This window comes from Heliangelus exortis, chromosome 5 (genome assembly GCF_036169615.1).
Source record: "Heliangelus exortis chromosome 5, bHelExo1.hap1, whole genome shotgun sequence".
In the NCBI taxonomy this organism is placed as follows: Eukaryota; Metazoa; Chordata; class Aves; order Apodiformes; family Trochilidae; genus Heliangelus; species Heliangelus exortis.
In genome coordinates, this window is record NC_092426.1 from 3,320,274 (window position 1) to 3,339,916 (window position 19,643).

The following is a 19,643-nucleotide window of genomic DNA, read 5'->3' on the forward strand; positions in this document are numbered from 1 at the left end:
TTTGCAGTGAGCAAGGACATCTCCTACCAGACCAGGATGCTCAGAGCCCCATCCAACCTGACCTGGAATGTTTCCAGGGATGGGGCATCTCCCACCTCTCTGGGCAACCCCAGCCAGGGCTTCACCACCCTCAAAGGAAAGAATTTCTTCCTTATTTCTAGGCTGAACCCACTCTCTTTAGTTTAAAACCTATCTAGCATCACTATCTGTGATCCATCAGGGAGAGATGGGGGAACCCAATTAGTCCTAAGAATGGGAAGAAATCCCATATATTAGAAATCCCAAGCCTGGGATTGGTTGGCCCATCCCAAATTATCTTACCCCAGGTGCATCTTGACTGGCTGCAGATTCCCACCTCTGGTTGCCTCTCAGTTTTCCATTCCACAGAACCCCACAGCATGTGGGGAAGAGCCACATCACCCCATTACCCAGTTTTGCTGCCTGATGCTTCCCTTGCCAAGCACTGGAGGAATGAAGTCATGGGTACCCTGCACAGGGTGCTCAGACTTTCCTCTCTCCATGGAAAGTTGTTTGGGTCAGATGGGCCACCAGCTTCCTTGTGCAAGCTCTTCCTTCTCCAAACACATTACTGAGCTACTGGAAACCATTCAATTTTAGCTCAGTCATTGAGTCATCTGAGCACATTTTTTGCAGCAAGAGGAGGCCGTGTGGTGGGCTGGTTTGGGAGAGCAGTTGGATGGAAACCTCCCCAGGGGGAACAGATGCTGATGACACTGATGAGTTAGTTTACATGCAGAACAACCCACTCCAACTCCCAAGATTTACTACAGACATTCCAACCAGTGCAAGGCAGCCCACGGGGTGGTACAGAACCATTTCTACCTCTGCCTTGTGCCACACCTCATCCCAGAGCCCACCGTGGAGCGGGGTCTTCTCAGTGATGTCCAAGGACAGGACAAGGGGTGATGGGTGCAAGCTGGAGCATAGGAGGTTCTCTGTAAACATAAAAAAAAAGCTTTTTCACTCTGAGGGTGATAGCACACAGGCAGAGGCTGCCCAGGGAGGTTGTGGGGTCTCATTTTCTGGAGATATTAAAAACCCACCTGGATGTGTTCTGTGTGACCTACACTGGGTGACCCAACTCTGGCAGGGGTTTGGACTTGATCTTATGAGGTCCCTTCCAACCCCTAACATTCTGTGATTCTGTAGGGGCCTCTCTGCTACCTGGCCAGGAGCAGAGAAGCCTTGGGGGTGCTCTGCCACAGGAGAAACTCGATGATCTTCAAAGTCTTTTCCAACCAAAACAATTCCACGATCCTGCGATATTTTTTTCTTTGTGATTCCCTACGTGTGTAATACGGTGGTGGCTGTTGAATAAATAAACAGGAAACCCTTACGTCCCAATGTGTTGCTCAAGAAAGGCATGAAAGCAACAACAACAATAAAAAAAAAAAATTCCACACATCTGAGCATCCCTCCCAAACTTGCTTCCCACACAACCTTCTGGGAGATCACGTTTGCATCAGTTTCCTCAATCACCGCTTCATCACTGGTGCGATTCTTCAAGTGACCTCCCGAGGGTACCCCAGAGACAAGCTGGGGGTGGGAGGAAAGGGGGTGTGGAGTGACTTAGCTCTTGTTTTCCTGAGGGCCTCAAGCTGTGAATTTTTCAGCTCCTGGTGTAACCGGGTTTCCTGGAAAGACGATTCCTCGGATTTTCATCCTACACCTTCCTCCTGGTTACGCTCGCGCCGGCCACACCAAGGCAAACCCCTCTGCTGCCATTCCCCTCCCCAGATGGAAAGGGGCAAGGGGGAAGACCCCGAGCTCTTGGGCTTGTCACAGGGCTGGAATTGGCCAAGACAGGCAGGGGGAGGGTGATTGGAACTGAGCAGAGACCTGCTGTGTGGAAAAGGATCTTCTCACTCACACAGGAACCAAGATCCAAAATCCTCAGCACGCCCGTGCAGCCGAAGGCAATCAGAGCCTGGGCTTGAAAGACCACTTGGAAAACATTAACAGCTCATTACTGATGGTCTGTTTAAAAAAACCCATTAATGTATACAGACAGGTCCCAGGACGGTGCATTTACCCCCAGCTAATGGCACTGAGTGGAAGCTGGAAAGATCTGCACGTAATGACTTCAGCAAACTCCCAGCCCTCCCTCATTTAGAGTTTTCCTGCTTGGGTTCCTCCTGACCTCTTCAAATCCCATCCCAATTACAGCCTCCCACTTACCCTTCAATGTAAATAAATCCTGCGTGGTGGGGATGGCTGCTACCAGTGCAGATAAAAGCAGATGAATGATGTTGATGGAGGAAAAGCACAACCTACAGCCAGTTCTCCAGAAGGGAAAAAAAACAGAGCAGGGCAGGGTCAGTGGGGATGATGGGATGGGACTGGAAGTGACACCCATAGGGACTTGTAGAGTTTGGCCACTGTGCAGTCCTCCAGAGACATCCAGAGATCTTGCAAGGAATCAGAGAATAATTGGGGTTGTCAGGGCCCTCTGCAGGTCCCCCAGCCCAACCCCCCTGCAGTATCAGGGACACCCTCACCTAGATCAGGTTGCTCAGAGCCTCCTCAAGCCTCACCTTGAATATCTCCAGGGATGAGACCTCAACCCCCTCCCTGGGCACCCTGTGCATTGTGCCACTGCCCTCATGGGACACAACTTGTTCCTCACATCCAATCTAAATCTACTCTTTAATTTAAACCCATTGCCCCTCATCCTATCCCTCCTTGCCAACATTCCTTCTCCAGTTTTCCTGTAGGTCCCCTTCAGACACTGGAAGGTCACTACTGAGCATCCCCAGAGACCTAAGGAGAAGCTCCAAAGCAGTGCAAAGCTGTCCCTGAAATCCCTGTGGGACACCAAGACACCTGGGACTTCTTCTTTGGATGCATGGGAAATTTGCTTCAGGAACTGCTTCATTTCTCTGATAAGGTGTCCCCAGGGTGGAGGATAGACAGCCCAGGAGGATCTGCATGAGGTACAGAGTTTTCTTCTACATATTAACAAAGTCTTGGTTCAAAGGAAAAGTTTTGAACCATTTCTTTCCTCAGCAGATGTAAACCACTGCAGTGCCATTGGCTTTAGTGGTGTCACACTGGTTTTAACCCACTAAAGCACTGGATTTTTTTTCCCAAATGTCTACAGCAGCCTTCAGAGAGAGAAAAAGCTGGATCTCTGCTGGCTCCCTGGCACATCCCTTAGGCTGGTGCTACATTCACAGGTTTTTTTTTCTGAACTCATGGACATTTAAGAGCACTTTCTGACACAAGGACCCAGTAAATGCCACATGGGCATTGCTCTTAGCACAGGGTGAATGGAGGGAATGAACCAGCTCAACCCATCCAGGCTCTCTGCTCCCCCTAAATCTCATCTCTGAATGCATCTTCCACAACTTGCACCCAACCTCATCACAGCCATAGACAAGCACTTGTCCTGGGTTGGGGTGCTGGCACCTTTTGCTGCAGTTTCCCCACTGCCTTCATGGTTTCAGGCCACCAGATACAACAGGAGGTGAGACAGGTCTTGGGTTTCCAGTTGCTGAGCACTGGGGGTGGAAGAGAGGGGTGTTGTGCATTTGTTTCTAGATTTGTTTTTTTTTCTTAATCAGGGGCTTAATGAGGGGGTCATCTCCTGATCATTAAATAATTACCCCTGTGGTTTGAAATTGCTTTTAGTGAGAAAGGATGAAATGGTCTCCTAACGTTCTGGAGCTGTCAACATGATCTATGGGGCTGTATTCAGAATAAATTATAGGCAGTTTCCACGCCACAAAACCCACACGAGTTCCAGCCAAAATACTCAGCAGGAAGTTCTGCCAGGCCACAGGGCCCATTTTGCCAAGCTGTGCAGGTGTACATGTTGGAGAGCAGCCCCATCACCAGCCAGGACAGCTCCACATCTCCTCCCATCCAGCCCCACCCTCCTTGGGTCACCTGAGTTAAAGCATTTTGTGAGCCCAGAAGCCCCAGGAGGGATTTTTTCCGAGCTGTCCCACCTCTGAGGTGCCAGTCCTTCCATCTCCAGATGCAGGAGCTGTGGATGGAGAGCCTTGCAGATGCTTTTTGGAAAGGTGTCCAGCTCCAGGATGCAGATGGGGCAGCTTGGCTGAGTGCCTTGGACATCCTGAGAGCTTTGTGCAGTCCTGGTGATGCCAGACCATCCATTTCTGTCATGCTCATGAGGTGACACCTCTCTTTTTAGGTGTGGGGGTAATTTGGAGGCTGAAATCTCAAGGGACAGATTTTATACACCCAGTTATGGAGACAAGACACCCAGCTCACATGCATGGACACACAACATCTGAATAGGGCAGTTTCTCAACAAAGGCCAAGGCCACCACTCTGTCACCATAGGTCCCAGATTTAGGGTATCTACAAATGAAGTTCCCTTTTTGGAAGAGCCATATGAGGACCAGGATGGGAGTTCCTTTCCATACTCAGTGTCCCAGGGAAAGCAGCAAAGCCATCTGCTGTTGGGATGCTGGGGCTTTGCATGACCTCAGTGCAAGGGAAAGGATTGTTTTACTGTCATGTTCTTCCACATTTCAGGAGAGCATGGGAGATACCAGAGGTATCTCCAGGCACACATCTCTCACACTCACTCTATGGGATGGGGCCTCAAGCCCTAACTGAGACCCCCAAAACACCACCCCAGGCTGAAGAATCCCACCTGTCCTCTGACCACCAACATCCAGAGGAGTTTAGGGGTTGCAGAGAGCCCTCTCTCTCTTCCCCCCAGAGGTGGAGAGAGATCCCAAATGATGTCCAGAGCAGCCATGAGGACCCACCAGTAGGTAACATTAACTTACCTGGGCATAAACATTGGCTTCACACCAACTTGGACAAAAATTCATTAAATTATCTTCATTATGGCTTCACCAAGGAGATTTGGGTCTCTGCCCATGATCCAGTTCAATGCTGTGAGGAGCCAGCAGCCTCCCTGGAGCTCCACACAAGGGCACTCTGTGGGACATCCTCTTCTTCAGATGCTGAAGAAGTTGGCTTGGAAAGTCCAGACTCCAACACCAGGCAGAAACCTCATCCTTTGGAGATGCTTCTCACCATGAGTCCCCAGGGGATGGGGAAAGCTGGGAAAGATCCAGCCTCAGAGAACATGATGAGATCCCACCAGCTTTTTGCAGCCAATTTGTCCTCCAAGTGGTGGCTCCTTCAGGTGGAGGTGGAAGAAGATTTTTGAGTGGTTTTGTGGCAGATTCCTGTGCAGCTTTGGCCTGGTTGTGCCTTTTCCAGGGGGGCAAAGGGAAGAGTCTGGTGTCATCATGTACTAACGAGGTCAGGAAATACTCAGCCCATCCCTGCTCCTGGTTTTGCTGAGTCTGAAATGAGTTGTTCAGAACAAGATAAGAACCCAAGAGCAGCGGATGTGTCCAGGAGGCCACAGGGCCCCTGCAAAACATCCTGTTGGCCTCTGCATTGCAAAGCAACAGGGACAAACCCAGCTCAGCAGAGCAGACACTGAGCAAAGGGTCCCATCTCTGCAGCCACCAGGGCAGGGACATCTCCTAAAGATGTCAAACCCCTCTGTCCTGCAGTCTCATTGGGGTGGCTTTCATCACTGGTTGGCCTGAGCTGAGTACCAAGGCTCCTTTGGAAAAATTAACTCTGCAGTGGAGACAAAACCTTCTGGTGCAGGTTCAGAGCAAGGCTGCAAGAGCAGGGAGGGGAGGAAGGGTCCCCAAAGCACAGGTACACACTTGGCTCTTCCAGACATCACATTGCATTCCACAAAATGACCCCATCCTGCAGAAAAAATGAATTCCTGGCCCTTCTCTTCAGCTCTGTGAAACATCAGTCTCCATCCACCAGCCCCCTGGATCAGGCTCAAATCAACCACATCTCTGTGTGTGTGTGTATGTGTGTCCCAAAAAAAAAGAAAAAAAAAAAAAAGAAAAGAAAATGTCCACTTGTGTTTGATTCAGTTTTATGGGAGCAATGACACATTTCAGTCACATAAAACCTTCACCCTCAAAAGGGAAAGGGAAGAGGAAAACCTGTCACAGAAAGCATCAGTTTAGCCCCAACTCCAGGCTGAATGACACCAACACCAGAGGACCTGACCCACTGCAGGAGGTTTCTGCACTTGGGATGGAGCAGAGGTCCAGGGATCCCAGTGATGAAACAATGGGATGGAGGAACCAGGCCTGTTGCACCCCAGTTGTCACCAGGAGGCTGGGATGCTGCCACCACCCCAGCCAAGTTGTCACTAGGAGGTTGGGATGCTGCCACCACCCCAGCCATCCCACAGCTGTGGGGTTTTTCCATGACAGTTTGGGGATTTGGTTTTGTTTGTGGGTTGGATGTTTGTTGGCTTTTTTTTTTTTTCCCCCCCCACAGAAGATGCTCCTAAAGCAAAACCAGCTTGGTTTCCCAAATAGCCTCACTCTCCTTTTCAAACTTACAAATCTTCCACACCTGTGTTTGCTCATTCCTGCTGCTCAGCCCTGCCCTGGGAAGGATGATGTTTATTCCACTCCTCCACAGTTATTTACAATGGGGTTTTGGGATGGAGATGGAGCACATATTTGCCTAATGGCAACAGGGCAGGGAATTTCATTCTCCTCATTAGCAGTCATCAGCTTCACGGGAAGCAATAAAAGATTTTTTTGCTTTTCTAATAGAGGGTGTTTGTGAGATATTATTTATCACCCTTTCTGTCAGCAGGATGAGGGCATTCCCAGCCTGCAAGGGGAGTGGGGGGGGGGAAACTGAGGCATGAGGCCATTTACTGACCCACCCTGGACCACACAGATGGAGGTGGGAAGAGAATCCAGACCTCCTCTGCCCCAAGGCCACACAAGCCATGTTGTTATTATAAGCCATTATTCAACCCACAGCAAAAGCAATTTGTGCAGCATGTCCTATAATGCTATTTCCAGCACCCAAGGGAGTCACACAGGGCCACCCACCCTCTCCCACCCTCCATCAGTCACCTCCAAACCTCTTTGTCTGGTGGAGGGGATGCCAAGTGCCCCTTCCCATGTGTCCCCTACCACCCCTTGATCCAGAAAAGGGCATTTCTCCCCCAAGGCTGATGATGAGAAATAGTTTTTCTGAGGTCTCTGCTCCTCTCCTGCTCATGGCTGCTCCTCTTCTGGCCACCACTGGTGACACTGGGAGTCCAGGGCCTCCCTAAGCAGTGACTTTGAGTCCTCACAAGATTTTACTTTACCATTTTACTTCACCATCACTAAAGAGGAGTCACCTCCAAACAAGGGCAGTTTTTTTCTCCTTGATAAACCTGTTGAAATGGGCCATTTGGGATCTCACTTCTGAATTATTATTTTTTTCACAGTTCCCCAAATGTCCCTTAGGCAGAGACAAGCAGCCTTCCCCATCCATGGGATTTACACAATTCTCTTTCAGCCTCCCATTTTCCTGGCAGAACAAGGCCAGGCTTTTCTCTAAGACCAGCTGATCCTCAGAGCAATCCAGTAAGGGCTGAAAAAATCCATCATGAATGCAGGGATCAAAAGCCCACTCAGTATTTTAGCCCTGCCTCTGGCAGCTCCAGGGGAAAGTCCTCACTTCATCCATCCCATCCATCACTTGGGCTCTCCAAGGTGTTTTCTGACCAGCACAGACCCCAGATCTTTGTTTTCTTCCATGTCCAGAAGAGCTGCTCAGCTCATCACCCAATCCTTTTTTTCTCATACCATTAGATTTTGTTCCTAAATTGCACTGGAGCTACTGGGGCACACGTGGGTCCTTCCCAGTGCTACTGTTGGTTAATCAAATTAAAAATATTATCTTTGCAAACGATCCTTGGGGATTGCCTCTGACTGGGAAGCTGTCCAACTCTGCAAACCATCTTTCAAAGAATGCTGAGGTGAATATTTTTAATACTTTTAAACACCAAAATGAAGAGCAGCTACTCGAGCTGTATACATTCAGTGTCTTCAAATGCCACCTAGAAATACCTGCTGCTGATTCCCCAAGGCCAGAAACAGGAAGGCAAAGTGTGTTTCACATCATGTCTTGCTCAGTGCCTCTTCCAGACTCATTCATGACCCAAAGGCTCTTGGGGAAGGGGATCTGTGATGGAGAGCAGGAGCACCAGCCCATGCTCGAGCTCTTTTACTCAGATTCCCAAGCAAGGACCAACCCCCCTCTCACCACTGTTGGGTCCATCAGAACTGAAGCAAGAGGAAGAGGCTCTTGAAGAGCCCCAGATTTCCTTTCTGATATAAACCAACAGCAAGAAACTCTCCTCCAGGACCAACCCAGCAGATGGGTCCCCCCTCTTTCAGGTCTTTCACCCCACAGAGCACATCCACATGAGCACCCAGCTGAACATTAATGGGGCCATGGTGTTTCTACCAGCCCAACACTCAACCCACAGCTTCAGCCATTTCCCCACCATGTTTTCACCATCCCTAAGAAACATTTTACCTTTTCTCCCTCTTCACAGGTCCCTCAGACATCAAGGAACAGGTCCAAGCGTGTGGTCAAGCTGAAACCCGCAGTGGGTGATGGCGTGGTGGATGCTGTGTGGCTGTCTCAGATGTGCTGTGCAGGAACCAGTAGCTGTGGGGACACCCCCAGTAGAGGAACAGGTTTCTGCCCAGCTCCAGCACCTTGTTGACCAGTAGGAAGAGTTCCCTGCACCACAGAGAAACCTATGGCATTGCACCACTCTGTCCCTCCAGACTCGGGATGGAGAGAGGTTTAAGGGAGAAACTCTAGAAAAAGGGAAAGAATGTACATGGGTGGCTCTTCACTGAGCTCCCCAGCCCTTTCCCTTTGGGTATAACTTCTTAGTGTGGCATCCAGGTGGAACACTGCCTTCTATTTAATCCCCTGTTTGCCCAGAGAAGCTGTGGCTGCCCCATCCCTGGCAGTGTCAGCCCAGGTTGGATGGGGCTTGGAGCAACCTGTGCTGGTGGGAGGTGTCCCTGGGGCAGAACTGGATGATCCTTAAGGTCCCTCCAAACTCAAACCATGCTGTGATTCTCCAAACAATGCACCCAGCAAGTCCCTGGGTGGGAGATGGCCCCAGCCTGGTGAGCAGGAGCCAGCCCCTCGTGAGTCCCATCCTGTCTGGGGCTCCCCCCCCCCAGGTTGTAGCCCATTCCACACCTTTTAACCAGTCTTGGCACCAAGGTTTGCCCAGGTTTCAGCACTGCAGGAGCAGGTGTGCCTCACAGCACAGGCAGAAGGAGCAAAAACCATGGAAACAACACAAGGTGGTCACCATCTTCCACGTCATCTACGAGGTCAATCACAGCAGCCTGGTTCAGGCTGTCACCTCGTAACATTTAGTGATATTACTGGAGGGAAAGGTGAGGGACAGGTGGATTACTTGGAAAAGCTTTTCCCCTTTGCCCCGGGGACTCCAGACCAAGAAGGGACTTCAGCTTTCAGCAACAAGAAGCTTCCATTCTTCCAGGGTTCATGTCACCCAACACATGCACAAGGTGTGAGATTATCTGGTCAGGAAAGAGCAGAGCTAAGACACACTGGAACTCAGAAAGGTTTCAAATCCCTGCCATAAATGCAGCCAAAAGGCATTTATCTGAGGGTGGTGTGGAAAGGTCTGATCCAGCCAGAGCCATCATCTCCATGTGCAACCAACAGGAACATCAAGCCTGGTTGGAGAGAAGAGCGTGTGGGTCCCCTGCCCAGCCCCAAATTAGGGGGGGAAAGGGATAGGAGGCAACTGCCCACCCTTCTCAGGGGTCTGGGGGAGCAGAGGTCCAAGCAGAACATCTGCTTGAGGAAGAAAGGGGTGGCAAAGCTCTCTGCAATGCTGCAAAGGAGCCCGAGGTTGTGTGTAAGATGAAAAGATGTAAGATGAAAAGCAATGGTTTTGGGTTTTGGTTTGTTTTTTTTTTTGTAGACCTCAATTCCTGCTCTACAAATACAGTCTCAGGAAGCTGATTGACTTGCTGAGGGATCTCATCAGCCTTATCAGGTCTCCATCCTCCACCATGATTGCCCAGACTGCTGGAGATGGCACTTTTGGAAAGATGAGCACCAAAAAAGATGAGCACTAAGAGAGATGAGCACTAAGAGAGATGAGAACCAGCAAGGTCCAACTTCCACCAAACCAAAGACCTGAAGGACTCTTCAGCCTGTTGAGGGCACAGGAGAGGACAAGGGTGACAGATTTGGCAGAGCAGAGGAAGGGCACAGGAAGCAGGGGAAGCATCCAAAAAGAAAAGGAACTGTGGGCCATGACTATGAGCTTCTGGGTGATGGTATCAAAACAAAAAAAAAACAAAAAAATAAACACTTCAAAAGGAATGGATGGGAAAACTGTGGGAATCACCAGCACAGGATAATGCTGTCCTGAAAAAAAAAAAAAAAAAAAAAAAAAGGTTTATAAATTAATTCTATAAGTTTCTGGATCTAAAAGTCCCACTGGTCTGATAAATACAAGGACCCTAATTTCAGCTCTGGAAGGTCTGACCCGTAAAAGGTTGGAGGCTGGGGGTATTCTGGGGAAACATCATTACAGGCTTGTTGTGTTCCTGCCTTCTCCTACAGCACTGGGTGGACCTCTGGAGAGAAGTAGGACACCTCCTTTTTAAATATTTTTTTTTTGCCTGCAGTGTAACATCAACATTTTATATCCATGATCTGCTAGAACTGGAAGCCATCTTCTCCACTGGGAACTGGGTGGTCTCCCACCTGTGATCTCCAGGAAAAGGGGGAATGAGCCCAAGAGTGGAAAGGAAAAAAAATCTGCATTTATAAACACACCGTGTGCCAGCACCTGAATGAAGAGAAGACTGGAAGAAATGATTATTTAAATACAAGCAGCCACCTACAGAGTACCAAAGGCAGGGGGGCAGGTTGAGATGGAGCCACATCTGCAGAGCTGGGTTTGGATAAAGGTTTCCTTGGCTCCCTGATGTTATGGAAGAGGCAGCTGACCACAGGTGAAATGCTAAAGGTGATGGCTTTTGGTTGTGCCAAAGGTCCAGGCAGCCTTTGGGATCTCCGAGGCTCCCATCTCCTCCAAGCAGACCTCTGGGCCTGGGCTGGACATCTCTGGAGGACACAGACAGCAGGGGCTCTCCCCTTGCTTCTGCTGCCATTGCTCCACAAAAGGGCTCAGGGCAGCTCTTCAGGAATCCCAGTCCTGGAAGGACAGAAGGGCTCCGTGGGGCCATGCCCTCTGCTGAGTTATTCCTGGGTAAAGTGGCATCAAGGCATGGACAGGAGGCAGTGCCTGAAAAACACACCACAAGTCAGGGCAAATTTTGGTGGGATGGTGCAGAACCAAAGTCCCAGCACCTGGGATCATCTGCTGGATGGAATAAATGACTTGGAGCTGACCCAGCAGAACCAGAGATCCCCATGGCCTCATCCCTCCTTGGGCCCTGCCAAGGGGCAGGCACCAACTGATGGGTTTTTCCCTTCACTGCTTGTGTCGAGGTGCCCAATAAGGAGGGAGTTGGAGCTGTTTCTTTATGAAGCCAGGTAAAAATAATGCACTAAAAATCCTGTTTTACCTTTCAAACTTGACTGCAGGGCCCACAAAGGGAAGGAAATACTCAGTGTCTGGGTCACTTGTGATACTCCCTGACAACCTCACCTGTCTAGAGAGCAATGTGGATGTTGTACCCTCCTCTTTCATTACATCATGCAGGAATTCACCACCACTTCCAACTTAAGTGATGGATCTTCAGAATGACAGACTCAAGACCAGCCAGGAGGTTTGTGTCTAGAAGGACTGAGGTGGTCAGGACCATTAGATGTCCCTTCCAACCCAATTATTCTATGATTCCATGATTCTCTTTTAGCTCTGCCAACTGCCCATATGTGATGGTGCCCAAGGCTGTTCACCTCTCTGTGCCCAAGATCTTTACCTCTACCATCTCAGACAGGGATTATGCACAGACCTCCAGACCTGTGATGCTCTGAAACCCCAGAATAAAGAGACCCAAACACCACTTGGCTGACCAAATCCACTCATTTTTCCAACCATCACAGCCAGGCCATGCCAATCACTATTGGAAAAGGCAAGAAGTTTGCCAGAGGTGTCCAAGCACTGAAGTCAAAAAGGAGAAGGGCCTCTCCGTTTTCCTTTGCTGGCTCCGTAGCAAAGCCTCTGTGTTCATCCCAGAATAGCAACCTACAAACCTCGGTGCTTCTCTTCCAAACCCATTTGCATTTTTAGAAACTAATTTGCAAAGCCTGGGACACTGTGGCTGCAAGCAAAGCCTGGCTGTCTGAGCAGCACTCCTCAATTACAGCAGCTCCAGAGCTGCAGCTTTTTTTTTCTCAAAACGATGCTGTGAGCATCATGGACTTGGGGTGAAATTTTGCCTGGGAGAAGAAAGTCCTGCCAGAAGACTCTTGGGATCCCAGAAGCCGAGAGAGGAGGGGCTAGGGATGGGATCAGGGTAACCACAAGTCTCCGGGGGGAGCTCCTGACACATGGCAGAGCCTGGGATCCCATTTTCCAGCACAACGTTCTCACACAAAGTCCAGTGGCCCTCACAAACAACCCCGGAGAACAATTCAGTCGGAGCCACAGGTTACTAAACCCTGCTGAGACCTTCTCCTCCTTTTCTATGGCCATAAACCACCCAGACTTCAGCACAACGGGACTTTTTAGGTATTAAAAGTCACAGCCTTCCTGCAGGAGGCACAAAGATGAAGCCACATCACAGTGAGCTGCAGAGCCATCTACCATCTGGCTCCAACATCTTGGGATGCTGGACCGTGGGCTAGAAGGACACCCAGATGGTGGGGAAGTGGCTGCACACCCACCTTCAACCCCTTCCCCTTTCATTCTCAGCTTGGGCTGAGCAAGAGGGGGATTAAATTGATAATCTTGGTTATCTCAGACCTTCTCTGAAATCAGGAACATTTGCAGACAATACAACTCCACGGTCAGAGAAATTATTGCACTTATAAAGAAAAAACATCAGTCGTACTTTTAAGCAAAGCCAAACACTATCTCAGGATAAACCACCCACCCTGGATCTTCCCTGCTGCCTGAGCAAAGCTCGGGTCTGATTGAGAGAAACCAGCCAGAAGCTGAGCAGGCACATCCATGGCAAGCAGCACCCAGTGAGCAGAGGGGCCAGGATGAAACCACAGAAACTGCAGCAACCAAGGCACAAAACAACAGCCAGAAATGCTGCGTGGAATTCCTGGGTCTCTCCACACCAGCACTTCACTCACTTCTCCCCCCAAACCAAACCCTTTCTCTGGGGTGGTGAAGAAAGCTCTGATTATCACCCAGCAAAACTGTAGTGGTGGGGGGAAAAAAAAAACCACCACTGGTTATCAGCTGGAAACTAGAAAGGGGCCTGATTCGGGTTTTCCTGACAAATTTTTTGCCCTTTCCTATTTTTAAACTATTTGTAAGATTGAGAATTTTGCTAAATGCCTCCCTGGTCACAGGAAGGTGCAAACACACAGGCAAGAAACCCTCAGCCCCTTCGCTCTGTGCTGAACACACTCAGTTGGGCTCCACTGAGTAATCTGCTTAATGCATCTACCAATATTTTGTTCTACACACCACTTTCACTGCCAGCTCCACAGTTTAGATCCTAAATACTATGGTTTTTTTGAAAAAAAAAAAAAAAACAACAAATAAACAACAGCCAAACAAACAAAAAAAAAAAAAAAACCAGCAGGCTATTTTTCCCCTGCAGTTTCTGAGCAAACCACCCCACATAGGATTTCCCCACCCAATGCAGAATCTCCTCACCCCACCTAGGTTCTCCCCACCCCACAGCCCATTACCAGGGCAGAAAAATCAAAGCAAAAGAAAAAAAATGAAGAAAAAAAAAGAAAATGAAAAAAAAAAAAAAAAAGAAAAATCTCCCAAAGGCCACGACCTCCTCAGGACAACCTCTCCCCTCACAGCACCTATGGCAAAGCAGGTGCCTCTGTCTCCATGAGGCTGCAGCTTTGATTTCACCGTTTCAATGAAATGCAAAAAAAAAAAAAAAAAGACAGACCCATAAAGCAGCAGGAACGCAGCAAAAGCAGTTGGAAACCTATAAGGAGAATGAGCTAAACCCAAGAGCCACTTGCACACACACTGCTCAGCTCTGTGACACCCTTGTGGCCTTCAGCCTCCAGAACAACCCCGAGATGATGCACCAAGGAGCAGAGAAGCAAACTTAGGAGAAGCATCTAATTTTTTTTTTTTTTAATTTAAATTTTTAATTCAATTTTTTTTTTTTTAATAAAAATTTTAAAAAACAGCCAACAGTGATTTTTTAATTTTTTTTTTTTTTTTTTTCTCAGACTTCCCCCCTCCCCTCCTGGGGTTGGCCATCCCCAGCGGCCCCCCCAGCAGCCGGGGTTATGGGTGGTGGGGTGGGGATTTGCCCTGGGTGTGTAATTGCCCTGTCAGGCAGCTGAAAGGCGCTCGCCTTTAGCTGATGCCACTTCAAAATGAAATTCTTTCTTTGCCATGGCTATGTCTGATATGCAGGCATCAAAGGCGAGGCAGCAGGTCGCCGATGCCCCGGGCCACACATTTCCCTTCTAAAGGCAAGGAATGAGAGCGTCAGCTCGGGGCCAAGGGGGGCCCGGGAGACACGGCAACGAGAATCCCAGACCCCTATTTCCATGGGGTCCCCGGTGCTGGGGTGGGTGATCCCAGAGCATCCCCGCCACGCAGGGGACGCTCGGTCCCCGCAGCGAGCACCCACGGTGAGGTGCTGAGACCCCACAGCACCCGTGGGGAGGCTCAGAGTCATCCGGAGGTTCTCCGGCTGCGCAGGGGACTTTGTGTCCCTCTGCGTGCCGGCACCTGGTGGGATGGAGGGGTGGAAAAGCCTCGCTGGCACAGAGAAAGCTGAGGGCTGGGGTTTTTTTTTTTTTGTTGTTTCCGAGAGAAACCAGGGCCACGCTGGCCTCCCCCCGCAGCTCCCATCTCCTCCTCTCTCCACCTGCACTCTTCAGGGAGCCAAAGCTTTTGGCAAGCTTTCCGCTCCAGTTTTTTATTGGTTTCAACTAAGCTGCCCCGTTCAGAGGGTTGGAAAGCTTCAATCATTAAAGGAAAAAAAGAAAAAATTTGAAAAAATTTTTAAAATAAAAATAAATTTTAAAACGCACCACGCACCCTGGCCTTGCTCCCTCCCTTCCCACTCCCGTGCTCACCGAGGACACCAGTCCCATGCACACAGCTCCCCATTTTCCAAGCCAAACACAGCCCATCCCATGTCTCTGAGCCAGGGGTTCCAGACCCTGGATACCTCCAACTGTACCTGTTCAGCTCTGATCACCCTCCTGCTCGGAAGCACTTTGGAAAGGACCAGGCCCAGGTAGCTATTAGCTAACACATATTTAACTGCTCCAGATATCTTTCTTCCCCCCCCGCCCCCCCCTCCCCCTTTTTTTTTTTTTTTTTTTTTTTTTTTTGGCATTGTAATGGGGCGATTTGATCTTCAAAGGCCTAGTGCAAACCTTTGAAGCTTCCCAAAGTAGCCAATCTCCAGTGGGGAGGGGAGGAGGGGGCAGGGGTGGAGTAGGGGAAAGAGGGAAATGTTAATAGTTTTAAAACCTGGGGAATCCTGAAGATGGACCGAAAGGGTATAAAACCCAGTGGAGGGTTTAGCATAAAGCCCTCAGGTAAATCTTCACCTTCTTTTCAAATGCATTTTTTGGTGGGTTGCTTTGCAAAGGCTTGGGCCAGGTTAGCAAGGTCGGCTCCATTCCCAGCAGCAGGGAGAAGCAGATCCTAAATCTCCAGGGACCCTCATCTCCCACGTGGAGCAGCCCCAGCCCAGGGGGATCCGCGGGACCTCGGCGAGAAACAGAGACACTAAAATTTGCAAAGCCTTTAAAGGGGGCAAAGGGGGTGAGGGTAGGAAGGCAGGAGGAGGGGGAGAAGGTGAGAAGGAGAGAAGATACATTCCCTGCTGCACTCCCAAGCCAGCACAGCCTCAGCAGCACCGTGGAGACACAAAATGCGTTTACCTTTAAAATAATGACTCATTTTATTTTTTTCTTTTAATATGTAGTTATAAATATATTTTGTCAAAATATATGATCATTATTGTCAAAAAAAAAAAAACCAAAAAAAAAAAACCCAAAAAACAAAAAACCAAAAAACAAAAAACCAAAAAACAAAAAACCAAAAAACAAAACAAAACAAAAAAAACCAAAAACAAAACATTTGCACATAAAGTCATAAATAAGGTCAAGGTGAACGTTTAGTTTAGAGAAGAGTCCAGCTATAGCAAGCAGTTCTGGGGTGGGACGGGACGGGACGGGAGGGAGAGAGGAGGGGAGGAGAGGGCAGCGGGGAAGGGGGTCAGCGGCACCCGCACCCCTCCACCACCATCTCCTGGTAGTTTTTCAGGACCACCTTGTCATACTCATCCAGGTAGAGCATGGAGATGGCGCTCAGCTCCGTGGGCACGCAGCAGGCCTTGGGGATGCTGGAGTTCACGGAGTTCACCAGCGTCTGCACGATGGCGTGGTTGGTGGAGTTGAGGTGGTCGGCCAGAGGGAAGGGGCAGTCCCCGTGGCAGTAAAAGGCCTGGTAGCCCGGGGGTGCCACGATCCAGTCGTTCCAGCCCACGTCGCTGAAATCCACATAGAGAGCGTGGCGGCGGCAGTTTTTTTTGTTCTTGCGGGAACGCTGGTGCTTGGGGCTCCGGCGGGCCCTGCGGGTCAGCGCGTGGCCTCGCCCGTCGTGCCCGAAAGTGACCAGGAGCGGCCTGAGCTGAGCCCAGTCCCCTCGCCCTTGAGGTAAAGATCGGCTAATCCTGACGTGTTTGCCCTGATGAGTCTGTGCCTGGTGGAGGTGGGTCACCTCGATCACCAGCCCGTGGTTCGGTTGCTTGTCCTTGGTCCACCGGATCACGGCCGGGCTCACATCAAAGGTCTCCCAGCGCGTCACGTTGTGGTGCACCAGACGCGTGTCCAACAGGCGCGTAATGGCCTGAGCGCCCTCCGACAGCGGCTTCATCACTTCGTAAATGTTTATCCGGTGGAAGCCCCTCTCCCACGCCGCGCTCGGCTCCTCCACCTGCTCCCGGTACAGCCGCAGCTCCGCCGAGGAGATCACCTCGTTATCCGGCACGCTGCTGAGGTTGAAGATGAAACGGATCCGGGGAGACTCGCTGGGACCCGGGACGTTCTCCAGGTGCTCTGGTGGGGAGCGGGAGGAAAAGCAAAGAAGAAGAACACGTCAGCCTCGGGGCACCCGGCACCCACCCACGCTCCACCTGCACCTCTCTCTGCTCCCCCACGCATCCCTCCCGGGAGGACCCGGAGCAGCTCCTGCCCCGGAGTCGCTCGCTCACCCTCCACATGCCCGTGCTCACCCCTTCCCCTTTGGGAAAGGCTTTTCCCCTTTCTCTTCTTCCCTCCCCTCCCCAGATCTCTGTAAAACCACCTCCCCGGCAAGGGACGGTGGCAGGGAGCAGAGAGGTGCCCCGTTAAGGGGCACAGGGGGAGAAAGAGAAGCAAATTCCAAGGCAGTAATGATGCGGCTGGATTAATAATTCAGATTTACTTTGGAAAAGAAACATCCGCTAGGAAACATTTGGATCAGATTACAAGGGCCTATTGAATAAACCTTTTAAACACACAGCTGTAAGCATTAAATTCGAGTTGGGTTTGGGGTTTGTTTTTTTTATTTTTATTTTTATTTTATTATTTTTTTTTTTTTTCTTAAGAGCAAAACCAGGCAGCAAATCGCTTTGATAGTTCAAAAGAAACACACCAGGGGCGAGATCCCGCCCTCGCTTTACTCCCCGCATCCGATCCAGAGCTATTAAATCCACGCGAGCCCAGGGAGTGACCCCGAGGCAGAGGCACGGATGGAAACTCGCTGTTGACAACAGAAGCAAAAGCACCTCAAAGTACGGTCAAGCTCGGGTTAAGCATGGGATGCTGGAAAAAAAAAAATAAAAAAAAAATAGCAGCACGCCTGTCACCCACACACAGCAGGCTGGCGGGGAGTAGGGGGGTGCGTTTCCCTCCCAAAAATTAAGGGCCAGGCACGTCCCGCTTCTAAATGCATTTGTGAGCTTCCAAAAAAGCAAGGAAATCCCGCTCGCTGCCAGGACTGGGAATTTACCTCCTCCCATCACTGACCTTCATGGTGGAAACTCCTCACGGTGTTCGCCCGGCTGGTCGATCGCTCAGGGTACTGCAGGCTAATTTCCTGGAGGTTTTCCTCTTCTTCTCCCGACTGGAGTCGATAGAGATCCAGCATGTAACTAGGAATGACGGCTGATTTGCTGGGTTGAGGCCGCCTTCGCAGCCCAAACATCTGCAGCAGAGTTGTTTCGAAACCCCGCAAGAGTTCATGGCTTTGGGCAGAGCGGCGTCCGGATCCGGCTTGTCCCTGAAGCTCTGCGACTTTCTTCCTGCCGGTCTCGGGTATCAGGCTAGCATAGTTAGTACCTCCTAGCAGGACTTGGCATAGTAGGATGACCATCAGCATTCGGTTACCAGGAATCATGGTGTCTCTGGCGTGTAAAAAACGCAACAACAAACAACAAGGAAAGTCAGGATGAGAAGCAAACTTCCCCCCCCCACCCCTCCTCCTCCTCCTCTTCTTCTTCTTCTTCTTCTTCCGAATAAACTTTAAAATAAAAATAACATATGGCAAAACGACGTGAAAAAGGAGCCCCCGAACGGCACAGACGCAGGGATGAGCCGCCCGGTAGCCCCCCGGGGCAGGAGGGTCTCCAGCGCATCCCGGCACCGATCGCCCCGACGAGCCGGGTCGGGTCGGGGCGAAGCCGCGGCGGGGAAGGGACGGCCGGTTCGGCGGGACGAGGCAAGGGGGTCTGTGTGTACGCGTCCCACCGTTGCCGGACCCGGTGAAAAGAGAGCACTGGGACAAGCCCAAAGTAAAGTTATTAAAAAAAAAAAATAAACAAAACAAAACCATAAAAAATAAAGACCCCAAAAAAAAAAAATACAAAGAGCGAAGCCGAGGAAGAAGAGGGCTGTACTCACTGACAGCAAGCAAGGCATATCAGCACAGTCCATGATTCTGGAGAGCCAGCCCGGACCCAGCGCGCCGAAAGCCTGGGGGCAGCGGCTGCCGAGCGCCTCCCGCGATCGCCGCCCGGGCGCAGTGCGGCCGCCGCCGCCGCCGGCCCCGGTTTTCTGCCGGCCCCGCAGTCACGTGGAGCCGCACACCCCCCCTCCCATTCCCCCCCCAACCCCAAACCCCCCCCACCCGCCCAACCCGGCCCGGCCCGGCCCGGCCCTGCCGCCCCCGCCCCCGCCAGGCCCGGCCCGGCCCGGCTCGGCCCGGCCCGGCCCCACCGCCCCCGTCCCGCCCCCGCCCCGCCCCGCCGCCCGCCCCAGGCTCCCGGCCCGCGGTGCCCGCCACCGGGGGGAGGGGGTTGGGGGGACCCGGGGTGCCCCCCGGGGGTCGGGCCCCCAGCGGTGCTGGGGCTGAGCTGAGACGGGCGGGGGACGGGGTTAGCGCGGTCCCCCGGGGGGCTTCCCCCGCTCCCCCCCCCCAGGTCCGCTCAGGTGCATGTCCGAGGGACGGGCAGGGCCCCGCCGCCCCCTCGCTGTCCCTTCGGGGGACCCTCGGCGTGGGTGTCCCCGGGTCAGCGGTGTCACAGGACGGGGCGGCTGATGTGGGGACACGGCGGGTCCGGTGAACCCTCCGAGAGGCCGGTTTGGGAAGGGAAAGTCCGTAAGGAGAACTCGGGAAGAGCCTCTCCCCTGACGAGGAGGGAAAGAGGGAG

General features: G+C 51.3%; 1 protein-coding gene across 1 annotated transcript; it reads right to left on the reverse strand.

Annotated features, from left to right (window-relative positions):
* Positions 1–15,886: 15,886 nt before the first annotated feature.
* On the reverse strand, positions 15,887–19,060 carry BMP4 (bone morphogenetic protein 4). Its single transcript, XM_071745179.1, has 3 exons — positions 18,895–19,060; positions 18,022–18,398; positions 15,887–17,070 (listed from the first exon to the last, which is right to left on the reverse strand). Exons 2-3 carry the CDS (start codon positions 18,389–18,391, stop codon positions 16,229–16,231), a joined length of 1,212 nt encoding a protein of 403 aa, XP_071601280.1. The 5' UTR covers positions 18,392–18,398; positions 18,895–19,060; the 3' UTR covers positions 15,887–16,228.
* Positions 19,061–19,643: the final 583 nt, after the last annotated feature.

Bases quoted from the DNA above. Each gene is read 5' to 3' on its own strand.
- BMP4 (XM_071745179.1), bottom strand. From the start codon at position 18,391: ATGATTCCTGGTAACCGAATGCTGATGGTCATCCTACTATGCCAAGTC. The intron at 17,071-18,021 runs GTCAGTGATGGG...GCTCCCCACCAG, and splicing joins GAGGAGTTTCCACCATGAAG to AGCACCTGGAGAACGTCCCG.